General features: G+C 53.4%; 1 protein-coding gene across 2 annotated transcripts in view; it reads left to right on the plus strand.

Annotated features, from left to right (window-relative positions):
• Positions 1-835: 835 nt before the first annotated feature.
• The window catches only part of CLHC1 (clathrin heavy chain linker domain containing 1), a 33,770-nt gene continuing 22,264 nt past the window's right edge, over positions 836-12,341 (plus strand). Inside the window, exons 1-2 of one of the 2 annotated variants that reach the window (XM_061562671.1) lie at positions 836-912; positions 1,534-1,716. In XM_061562671.1, the coding sequence (XP_061418655.1) occupies positions 1,570-1,716 (147 nt within the window). In that variant the 5' untranslated portion in view covers positions 836-912; positions 1,534-1,569. Of the gene's footprint in view, positions 1,131-1,533; positions 1,717-12,341 lie in introns of both variants that reach the window. The other variant, XM_061562669.1, reaches the window with a different exon arrangement.

Below are 12,341 nucleotides of genomic sequence, written 5' to 3' on the forward strand. Positions count from 1 at the left end.
ATTGACGCGAAGTAACGCGGGTAGCCGTTTGTAGAGTTGAGTGTGGCACTAGATATGGCCGGGAGGGACAGTAGTAAGATATACAGCAGGTGAATTGACATCTTTAAAACACTAAATTTAAACACACACACAGCTCACTCACACGCAGCTCACCCTCACCCACTCTCATGCACAGCCCACACCCATGCAGCACAACGCACACGCGGCCGCACACGCCGCCGCCATCTTGCTGCTGTTGTTGTTGCAGCTGCTGTTGTTGTTGCAGCTGCTGTTGTTGTTGCAGCTGCTGCTGTTGTTGCTGCAGCTGCTGCTGTTGTTGCTGCAGCTGCTGCTGTTGTTGCTGCAGCTGCTGCTGTTGTTGCTGCAGCTGCTGCTGCAGCTGCTGCTGCTCTCTATGTATCTTGGTGATATCTGTCTGCTTATATGTCTGTCTATAGTTTTCTGGTTAGATTTTTTGTTGCTATTTCATTTATACCTGATGATGATTGCTTGTGTTGCAATCGAAACGTCGTATACCAAAACCCTGCAGCCATAGCTGGCTGCATGAGTCACTCCACAACAGCAGGAGCATCAATCGGAATATTATAATTTTTCAATGCACACAACACAACGTATATGTTGTCAAAGCATGTTTATTTGCCTGTTCACCACAACCAGTACGTGTGGTTAATGCGGACGCAATTCTATGAATAAAGTTATCTATTTGGTGTTTGAAAATCTTGCTTCTGGGAAAAAAAGGTCCCATGAAAACGTCATCGCGCGCGACATGACGTCATCGCGCGCGACATGACATTATACGGCGGACATGGCGTCATTGCTCGTGACATGACGTCAACGCGCGCCGTGTTGCCGGATATCGCTCGCTGTTCCCTAGGCGACTACGCTGGCGACGAGTCAGGGATTTCTCTCCCGGTCAGTCCGATCTCTCAGAGTAAAATAAAGAATTTTGGATGTTCTTCATAGGTAGTGCATCTTTTAAAGAGGATCATTTCGCGCCTATCGCCCAGGACTTCACGTGGCTACAAATACATCCTCCGTCATCCAGCACCTAATGTAGCAAGCTCCAGGACGTCCAGCAGCTCCTCAAAACCTCTTGGACTTTTTGAGTACCACTCGAAATACCTACTAAGGTCTATCTCAAATGTCCATTAATTATCATCTGACTTCCGTCTTCCAGGACCATCCTGAACTTGAATTATTCTGGACCTCTTACAGGTCTTCCTCAATCCTCTCATACCCACAACCGTCGCCATTCAAATCATCGCGTGTCTCGTCAAGCTATGCCACCTTGTATCTCCATTATTCCGGATTGCCGTTAGACCTTTCTCAAACCATTTCTATCACAATACCTCTCAGAGATCCTGCAACATTCATCACCCAAGATTGCCATTAATCAAGCATCTCTACATCATTTATTTTATGCGACTCCTACATTCCGGTTCTTTATAACCCTGGTTGCTGCTGCTGTCCATCTAGGACCCTCGCCTCAAACCTCGAGTATTTTGGCCCCGCATCCCGCACAACCTCCCGCAGTGCATTCAGTTGACGCAGAGCAGAGGCGGCGCCATCATGTCTGAGGCGACGGAGTTGGAGTGGGACGGCGCGTTCGTGCGGAGGCTGCGCGAGGAGATATCGGCCGAACTGCAGACGCTGGGCAAGACTGGGGCTGTGCCGGGTCCTGGGCGTCTGGCCGTGTACGCAGGGGCCCTGAGCAAGGTACGTGAGAGGGCCTGTGGTAGTATGGTCATGGGTCACTTGAGACGTTCCTGTGGTAGTAGGGTCATGGGTTACATGGGACGTTAGAGGACCTCTGGTAGTAGGGTCATGGGCCACTTGGGACATTAGAGGGCCTGTGGTAGTAGGATCATGGGACACTTGGGAGTGTCCAACAGTCCACCCACCACATACGGTCAAATCCTTTAGATATCCATAATTAAGGTTTTTTGGGTTAGATCACGTAAATATAAATGTCGTTCAACCCGGCACCAGCCGACACAGCCAATTAGCAAAGCTTGTCACGTAACCATCTCTCCTTTAGAGATGTTTCTACCAAATGCCAAAATTGGTAAAATATTGCCTTTTCACTGATGTACAAATTAATCAGAAAAATCTTGCTCAATGGGAAATTGAGGTTACACGTTTCTGGTACGAGTGAACAGGGGGAGAATTTTTCGATTTAAAGCTTTCGTGACTGCAGGGATTCATCTTCTTGGTTCTTTCGGTAAAGTCACGTAGAAGGGAAGTAATAAAATAATAAAAATAAAACATAATAAAACAATTCTCACGACGTTTCGGCCACAACGCAAGCAGCCGTCCTCAGGTGAAAACCAGGTCCGTCGAGGCGACAGAGTCTGAATGAAACAGCACACGGGCTTAGAGCATATATATAAGCTGGGCGCATTGACAAAGGAATTTGCATATCAACCGGAATTTAGCATATTTATGGGAAATGCAGGAATGTAATTAGTACTGCATATGCATGTGCATTATGCAGGATTAACAGCATCAAAGGGAGCTGCAGTTACTGCTGCTGTAGAAGTTGCTGCTGCTGCTGCAGTTTCTGCTGCTGCTGCAGTTGCTGCTGCTGCTGCACTTGCTGCTGCTGCTGCACTTGCTGCTGCTGCTGCACTTGCTGCTGCTGCTGCACTTGCTGCTGCTGCTGCAGTTGCTGCCTTATCCATTTTAATATAACACTATGTATTATTCTACCCACCCTAATGTGTATCATACTGCTATATGTTTACTGTACAATTACGACACCATACATTACTCTGCACACTGCACCATGCCAGTGAGTGGAACGCGGTCTGAAAGTCACCGTTAACGTGAACACAATCAGTTAAGATCCGAAATGGTTTATTACGTCCTTCCAATGATTGCTAAGCCAGAATCCATCTTCTCGGTTGAAATTGTCTCTGTGTTTGTATATGTGGATCGCCTCATGAACGAATCTCTCATGATAGCCAGATGGCTTGCAGAGAACCTCTGTCTTGGAGAAGTCAATGTCATGTGAGCCCACTGAATTGTAACAGTGATCTGCCACGGCTGAGGTGTTTGTCCTACCGTGTTTCAGGTCTGCCTTATGTTCACGGATGCGGTCCGAGACATGTCGTTTGGTTTCTCCAATGTAACTGCTACCACAGAGGCAACTTAGTTTGTAGACGCCAGGGTACTGTATGTCTGGAACCACATCTTTTACAGACGGGACCAGATCACGGATTTTATGTACTGTGTTGAATCGGACCTGGATCTTGTGTTTAATCAGGATTTTGGAGATCTTTTTTGTGACCCCAGCAATGTAGGGTAAGGTGATGGTCTTGAAAGCTCCTCAACAGGATCCTTCTTGATGGTTGGAGTGATGGCTTTGCGGATTGTGTAGTCGGAGTAACCATTAGCCTTAAGAGCTTGGCGTACGTGTTTGAGTTCACTGGAAATGTGTTCATGGTCGGAGATGCATTGCGCTCTATGATATAGAGTCTTGATGAGGGAATTCTTCTGGGATGGATGGTGGTGGGAATCCGGTTTTAGATAAGCATCCGTGTGGGTGGCTTTCCTGTAGACAGAGTGGCTCATTGAGCCATCAGGTCTCCTTTTGATTAGGACATCCAAAAAGGGTAGCTTGCCATCATTTTCGACTTCCATGGTGAATCTGATGGCTGGGTGTATGGAATTGATGTGGTCGAGAAATTGGTCTAGAGCAGGCCGGCCATGTGGCCAGATGACAAAAGTGTCGTCTACGTACCTCTTCCATAAGGTCGGGCGTAGAGTGGCAGTCTGGATGGCGTCCGTCTCAATGGAGAAATTTCATGGAGAAATTTGAGACGGACGCCATCCAGACTGCCACTCTACGCCCGACCTTATGGAAGAGGTACGTAGACGACACTTTTGTCATCTGGCCACATGGCCGGCCTGCTCTAGACCAATTTCTCGACCACATCAATTCCATACACCCAGCCATCAGATTCACCATGGAAGTCGAAAATGATGGCAAGCTACCATTTTTGGATGTCCTAATCAAAAGGAGACCTGATGGCTCAATGAGCCACTCTGTCTACAGGAAAGCCACCCACACGGATGCTTATCTAAAACCGGATTCCCACCACCATCCATCCCAGAAGAATTCCCTCATCAAGACTCTATATCATAGAGCGCAATGCATCTCCGACCATGAACACATTTCCAGTGAACTCAAACACGTACGCCAAGCTCTTAAGGCTAATGGTTACTCCGACTACACAATCCGCAAAGCCATCACTCCAACCATCAAGAAGGATCCTGTTGAGGAGCCTTTCAAGACCATCACCTTACCCTACATTGCTGGGGTCACAAAAAAGATCTCCAAAATCCTGATTAAACACAAGATCCAGGTCCGATTCAACACAGTACATAAAATCCGTGATCTGGTCCCGTCTGTAAAAGATGTGGTTCCAGACATACAGTACCCTGGCGTCTACAAACTAAGTTGCCTCTGTGGTAGCAGTTACATTGGAGAAACCAAACGACATGTCTCGGACCGCATCCGTGAACATAAGGCAGACCTGAAACACGGTAGGACAAACACCTCAGCCGTGGCAGATCACTGTTACAATTCAGTGGGCTCACATGACATTGACTTCTCCAAGACAGAGGTTCTCTGCAAGCCATCTGGCTATCATGAGAGATTCGTTCATGAGGCGATCCACATATACAAACACAGAGACAATTTCAACCGAGAAGATGGATTCTGGCTTAGCAATCATTGGAAGGACGTAATAAACCATTTCGGATCTTAACTGATTGTGTTCACGTTAACGGTGACTTTCAGACCGCGTTCCACTCACTGGCATGGTGCAGTGTGCAGAGTAATGTATGGTGTCGTAATTGTACAGTAAACATATAGCAGTATGATACACATTAGGGTGGGTAGAATAATACATAGTGTTATATTAAAATGGATAAGGCAGCAACTGCAGCAGCAGCAGCAAGTGCAGCAGCAGCAGCAAGTGCAGCAGCAGCAGCAGCAGCAAGTGCAGCAGCAGCAGCAAGTGCAGCAGCAGCAGCAACTGCAGCAGCAGCAGTAACTGCAGCAGCAGCAGAAACTGCAGCAGCAGCAGCAACTTCTACAGCAGCAGTAACTGCAGCTCCCTTTGATGCTGTTAATCCTGCATAATGCACATGCATATGCAGTACTAATTACATTCCTGCATTTCCCATAAATATGCTAAATTCCGGTTGATATGCAAATTCCTTTGTCAATGCGCCCAGCTTATATATCTGCTCTAAGCCCGTGTGCTGTTTCATTCAGACTCTGTCGCCTCGACGGACCTGGTTTTCACCTGAGGACGGCTGCTTGCGTTGTGGCCGAAACGTCGTGAGAATTGTTTTATTATGTTTTATTTTTATTATTTTATTACTTCCCTTCTACGTGACTTTACCGAAAGAACCAAGAACAGGGGGAGAATGTTAAGTATTTAATAGTAATGACTACAATAAATAAATTACAAGGAACAATGTTATTTTTTATTATTACACACTTTTATTGAACTGACCCTGTTGTCTGCTTATATTCTTTCAAATCTTCGGATCTACGAAACCTAACGATCTGAAATTTTGTACACAGACTCGTCGTCTCACATGCCAATTTAAGATTTAATTTAAATAACCGTTCCAGGTCCTGACGATCCGGTGCTTCTTGTGTTTTTTTCTTAATTTTGTATTGCACAATTTCAAATATATGAAAATCATCTAGACAATGACGAGCGATTGTTATTGTCTGGATTGACAAGGTGATGCTTCGTTACAATATCGATGTTGGAAAATAACGAGTCAATCGAGTAATGGGACAGATTCCTGAAATCATCAGGCCTATTTTCCGGGGAGCTTAATTGTATGCAGAGGACATTCCATCGGTAAAGACATGTTTTGGAGAGATTGGAGATCACCAGATTGAGCCGATGTCTGTCCAGTTCCCTGCCAACTATTCATTTGGAACTGCAGAAAGACGCATGTTACCACTCATCCTTTGTTGGGCTTCAACGGTGCACAAAATTCAGGGATCCACCGTAAACTATGCCGTTGTCAATGTAGGTTCCAAGGTGTTTACTGCTGGGGTCAGGCGTTTGTTGCATTGAGCAGAGTGCGATGACTAGATGGATTGAAACTGGAAGAATTGGAATGCACCAAGCATACAGGAAGCAATGTGTGCAGCAAAAAGGCACTGGATGAGATTAATCAACTGAGAGAAGTGCGCTATTGTATACATATGTAGGACTCGTACTGACACGACAGCTTCTTTGTCTTTCTCGGTTCTTTATTAACGCATATAGTTAAGATCTCCGTCGGCATCACTTGATGTCCCTCCGTACTCTTCAACTCACAACTCCCCATCAACATCACTCAATGTCCCTCCGTTCGCTCGCTCCACTGGCTTCGCTCGCTCTCCCTCTGCTCCTCTCCTCCAGCGACCCTCCTCTCTGCTCTCTCTCTCTCTCCAGCTCGGTCGCTCTTTGTTCTTTTTGCCGTCCCACTCCGACGTAGCTTCCTCCACCAAGGTCCGTTACTCCGCAGCTATCCTATACTGTACTTGCTCCGTCCACTGCTACTCTATCTGTATTCTCTTTATCCGCTGCTACCATACTCTGTATTCTCTTTGCCCACTGCTACCTTATACTATACTCTCTTTGTCCACTGCTACCTTATACTATACTCTCTTGTCTGCTGCTCCATCTCTACCTCTGTCCGTCTCTCGTCCCAGGCACCAACCAACTCCTGTTTCTCCCCACGCTCCTTCCCTTTATCCCTGTGTAAAGTAGGAGCCGACACCAGATTGCAGGGGTCTCGTCCTTTATTCCTTTCCTTCCATCCACACCTGTCCCCCAGCCGTCCCAATATCGTTCCCGCCAAAGGCCCCTTCTTCCCGCCCGTTCTCTCCTTATATCTCCTCGATCACCCCTCCCACTAACCCATATATTGGTGGGAATCCTTCCCCTGACACCCCTACATCACCCCCCCCCCCCCCCCGGAGAAAAAATAACCGTCCTCGGTTCTGCCTCCCCCATGGACCATTTAAATCTCCCCATGCCTCCCACCACTGACAGTGACGACAGCCCTTACCCCCCCCCCCCCCACAACCATACAATGCAACATAACACAACGAAATCAATTGCGCGGCCTGCTCAGGTCTCCAGCCAGCATCCCGTAACAGCCCGGACATCCACAGGCAGCAGATGACCGTGGCGGCCCCCTCCTTCGAAGGCCCTCTCGTCGCGGTCCCTGGTTCGGTGGTGCCGGTGTCGCCTTGCCTGGCGCCGCTGTCTCTCCGGCCCCCGCTCCTGCTGCCGCTCCGTCAGGCCTCACATGGGGTGCTGTAGGTGACAACGGAACACAGGGCACCGAACCCCCTGCCGGTTGGCGCGTGGTGGTCGGCGACCTTGGCCTGGGTAGGGATGATGATGATGTTGGCAGTGATGTTGGTGGTGATGTTGGTGAAGATGACGGTGGAGAGATGTATGGCTTAAGGCGGGTGGGGTGTACAAACCATCGTCGCTTACCCAGTTGGACCTGGACACACTGCGGTCGGAGTGCTTTAATGACCTCGACCGGCCCTTTCCAGGGTCGGTGCAGCTTTGGTGAGAGGCCAACCGGCACCTGAGGACAGTGTAGCCATGCCTGGTCCCCGACTTTAAAGGGCTTGGCTGTCACTGTCCTCTCCCGTATCCGTACATTACTCTCTTGGCTCGTGGCCGATGCGGCCTCGGCTGCTTGGCGGGCCTCTCTCAAATAAATGAGGGAGGTCTTTAGTGCCTTCGGCCATGCGTCGGCTCTTGCGGGAATGTCCGTCAGCTGCACCTCAATAGGCGGAACGGGATCCCGTCCGTACATCAGGAAAAACGGCGAGAACCCCGTCGCCGCGTGTGGGGCCACCCTGTACGCCGCTAAGACAGATGGAATGTGGAGGTCCCAGTCGGAATGGTTTTCGTCCACCACTTGGGACAGCATGGCCGCTATGGTGCGGTTAAGCCGCTCTACCATCCCATCGGTCTGGGGATGATACGGAGATGTTCGGACCTTTTTAGTGCCCAGGATAGAGCAGACGTCCTTCAATAGCTGTGAGGAGAAATTCCTGCCCTGATCTGTGAGCAACCGCTCCGGTGCCCCCTTATCAAGGACATAGCCTCCCACGAAGGCATCGGCGATGGTCTGTGCCGTTTGGTCTGGGAAGGCCCACGCCATCGGCCACCTCGTGCAGTACTCGACTCCGACCAACAGGTATTTATTTCCCCGTGGCGTGACCGGCAGTGGTCCCAGGATGTCCAACGCAACCAATTCGTTGACCCTGGTCACCGTGATGGGCTGTAGGGGCGCCCGGCTTACCCGGGGTGGCGGCTTTCGCCGCGCACATTCGACGCAGGTAGCGACCCATCGATGCACATCAGCGGTCATACCTGGCCAAAAGTACCGACTCTGTAATGTGTACAGTGTCTTCCGCCCCGCCAGGTGCAGCAGCTGGCGGCCGTGTACGTCCATAACCAATTGTTGACGCAGCGACTCCGGAACTACCAGGCATCGTCGGCGCCTTGTCGGGTCCCATCGCATGAGGAGGTCCTCCCATACGATGTACTCCTCCCCCCCTGCCTCTGCTGAGGCGCGTAGCGTTCGCAGTGGGGCTTCCTCCAGCTGTAGCCGTCGCCAATCGTCCAAGGTCAGCCCCAGGTCGTGGTCGGTCAGCTGGACCTCACCCTGTGCGTCCTCCGCCGTGCGTACGGGAGCGATGACTGTCCCCTCCGGCCTCGCCTCCTTGCAGCGTGCCCCGCCTGTGGTGCATGCACAAGGGCCCTGGGGCGCCAGTCGGGACAATGCGTCTGCGTTGGCATGTCTGGTCCCTTTGCGATGCACTACTTGGTACCTGTACTCCTGCAGGCGCTCTATCCATCTGGCAAGCTGGCCCGAAGGCTGGTCGATGCGGAGCGAATACTGCAAGGCCGCGTGGTCAGTGCGGACCGTAAATTTGCGACCATACAGGTAGGGTCGAAATTGCTGCACAAAGTGAACGACTGCCAGGAGTTCCCTACGTGTGACGCAGTAGCGCTGCTCCGCTGATGAAAGCACGCGACTACCATAGGCGATAACCACCTCGCGACCCTGCTGGACTTGCGACAAAACACTGCCGATGTCCACATCGTTGGCGTCCGTGTCCAGGATAAAGGGGAGGCCAAAATCCGGAAAGGCCAATGGTGGTGCATCTGTCAGACGTGAGCGCAGCTGCTGGAATGCCTCTTCCTCCAGAGGGCCCCAATAAAACCTCTGGTTCTTCGCCGTCAACACGTGCAAGGGCTTGGCAATGGTTGCGAAGTTGGGTACGAACCGGCGGTAATAAGAAACGAAACCCACAAACCGGCGTACCTCTGGAACCATTGTGGGAACAGCCCAGGCCCTCACGCAGGCCGTCTTTTCCGGGTCTGTAGCCACTCCAGACTCACTGACGACGTGGCCCAAGTAGCGTACCGACGACTGCATAAGGTGGCACTTCGACGGCTTGAGCTTCAAGTTCGCGTTCCGGAACCGCAGGAATACCTGACGTAATCGGTCAATGTGTTCCTCGAATGATCGGCTGAAGACAATGACGTCATCCAGGTAGATGAGGCACGTTTTCCATTGGAGGCCTGCTAAGGCCAACTCCATTATGCGTTGGAACGTCGCCGGCGCAGTCTGGAGGCCCATAGGCAGGCAGTTGAACTCGAACAGGCCCTGTGGTGTCCGGAACGCTGTTTTAGGCCGGGAGTCCGCGTCTAGTGGGACCTGCCAGAACCCGGACAATAAATCCAGCGTACTGAAAAATTTTGCTCCCGCCAGTGCATCCAATGAGTCGTCAATACGTGGTAGGGGATATGCGTCAGCCAGCGTGACGGCATTGAGGCGTCGGAAGTCCACACAGAATCTCAGTGACCCGTCTGACTTCTTGACTAGGACCACCGGTGCCCACCAGGGACTCGAGGATGGAGAAATTATGTCGGCCCGCAGCATCTCCTGCACCGCTTGTTGAATGTGCCCTTTTTCCATTGGGCTCATTCTATATGTGTTTTGGCGCAGGGGTGCGGCATCTCCCGTGTTAATGTGGTGCTGCGACAGATTTGTGCGCCCTAGGTCGAACGGTCCCCGGCTGAACACGTCCGAGAACTCATGCAATAACGAGTGCAGCTGCTGTTTCTGGTCGAGCGGCAATCCCGGCTCAGGCCCCGCCAGCTGGTCCATCCACGATTCGGCCCTTCTGTCCTCGGACTGGCTGATGCTGCCTACAAGCTCGGGCTTTGTCCCTGGGGCTCCTAGTGACAAGGGACTAACGTGGGCCAGAACTGTTCCCTCCTGCACCGTCGCTGTTCTATCGGAAGTGTTCAGCACCTGAATGAACAGATGCTGGTTCCTCTGTACAATAGTTTCGGCTCCCACCAGCGCATGGCGATCCATGGCAGCTGACGCCGGAGACACCAGGATGGGTGAGTCTGGTCGGGCTGTCACGAGGGGAGACCGATATTGCAGTGGAATCAGCATCTGGGCTGCCGGGGGAATGGAGACAGACTTACTGACCAGAGCCTGCACGTAGGGTACACCCCGGCTGGCCCCCTCCGCCTTTAGGAAATGGAGATGCGTTCCCTGGACTTCCACCCGCCCATTGGCCAGATCGATTTTCATTGGCATCCGCCTCAGAAAGTCCGTCCCCAACAGGCAGGGTACGGGCAACGTTGCGGAGACAAGGATGGGTCCTGCTACCGAGAGCTGCCCAATCTGTATCGGGGCTTCAACCTGGCCCAGGAAGCCCATGCTGCCTCCATTTGCTGCAATGAACGTTGTCTTGACAGGGACTAAAGGTCGGATTTTATCCGGCAGCATCTCGTGCATGGTGCTCGAGATGATCGTGGCTGATGCCCCCGTATCCACCAAGATACGTGCCGACACTCCCGCGATTTCACCGACCAGGACCGAGGTTCCCGACGTGGCCGCTACCACCCGCCTTGCCAGCTTCCTCCATTGTGTGGCTGAGTCCGGCCACTGACCAGGCGGCGTCTCGTTATCCTGTGGTGCATGGTGAAATGATGGGGGATGGATGTGAATGGACTGAAGATGGGGTTCCTCCCTTTGCAGTGCGTCGCAGCAGGGTGAACGCGCCCTTGTTACATAGTGTGGGCTTACCCGTGGGTTGCGGGCTGGGCTCTCTATGTGGTGCAAATTGCCCCCCCTTGGTGACGTAGGGTGGGCCCCCCTTGTGGTGTGGGGGGCCCCCCCCATTGTAGGGGGCAGTGGGGACTGGGGGGTGGGCCTTCCCGTGAGCCCCTCCCTTCTCCCCTCCCTTCCCTTTGTCACGGGGGCGTGGTCCCCCTGGTTCCGTCTCGCTCTGCCGCAAAGCGGTGGCGAGGCGGCCCGTGGAACTGCTCCAGGGCGCAATGTCAATCTTGTGGGCTGCCTCCGCACCCGGGCCGTTGCCCCTGACAACTCGCCGGCGTCGCAGGTAACTGGTGACGTCACGCCCGCCGGCGACGTCACGCCCGCCCGCGAAACCACGCCCGCCCGCGACGTCACGCCCGCCCGCGACGTCACCTCCGCCCGCGACGTCACCTCCGCCCGCGACGTCACGTCCGCCCGCGACGTCACCTCCGCCCGCGACGTCACGTCCACCCGCGACGTCCCTCCCGGCCTCGGCGCGACTCCCGACGCGGTCTCCGGCCCCGGCGCGACTCCCAACGCGGTCTCCGGCCTCGCCGCGATCCCCGACGCGGTCCACGGCCCCGGCGCAATTCCCGGCGCGATCCGCGACACCACTTTTGGCCGCGACGTCACTTCCGGATGCAACGTCACGTCCGTTCGCGACGCCACTCCGGGTCGCGACGCCACTTCTGGTTGCGACGCAATCACAGGCCCCGGCGCTATCCCCGGCGCGATCCCCTTCCCCCGACCCGGACAATGAGGACCGGGGAACGACACCGACGGCGCCCACCCCGAGGAGACTCCCGGTAAGTTCGCGGCGTCGGAATTGTAATTGCTCGGCCCGACCGAGAGGCCGGGCGGGACGGCGTCACTCGCCTGGATCCTGTCGGCGTTCGGCCCCGGCGGGTTCCAGGTGACATTGGCGGCCTCCGGCTCCGTGCGGCACCCCCTCGCCACATGCCCCTCTCGACCACAACGGTGGCAGACCCACGGGGCGTTCCGTCGGGGGGGCTCGGCGCGATGTTGTAGAGGCGGCTGCCAGCGACGCGGCGGCTGGTCGCGCCCATGGTCCCTCTGCTCCGCCAGTCCCCGGATCGTCGCGTACACCTCCCGCAGCGATGGCTCCGTCTCAGACGTCGGGGGTCCGTCCCCAGCTGCCCCAC

Source organism: Lethenteron reissneri, chromosome 29 (genome assembly GCF_015708825.2).
Source record: "Lethenteron reissneri isolate LAM-NWPU_2019-01 chromosome 29, ASM1570882v1, whole genome shotgun sequence".
In the NCBI taxonomy this organism is placed as follows: domain Eukaryota; kingdom Metazoa; phylum Chordata; class Hyperoartia; order Petromyzontiformes; family Petromyzontidae; genus Lethenteron; species Lethenteron reissneri.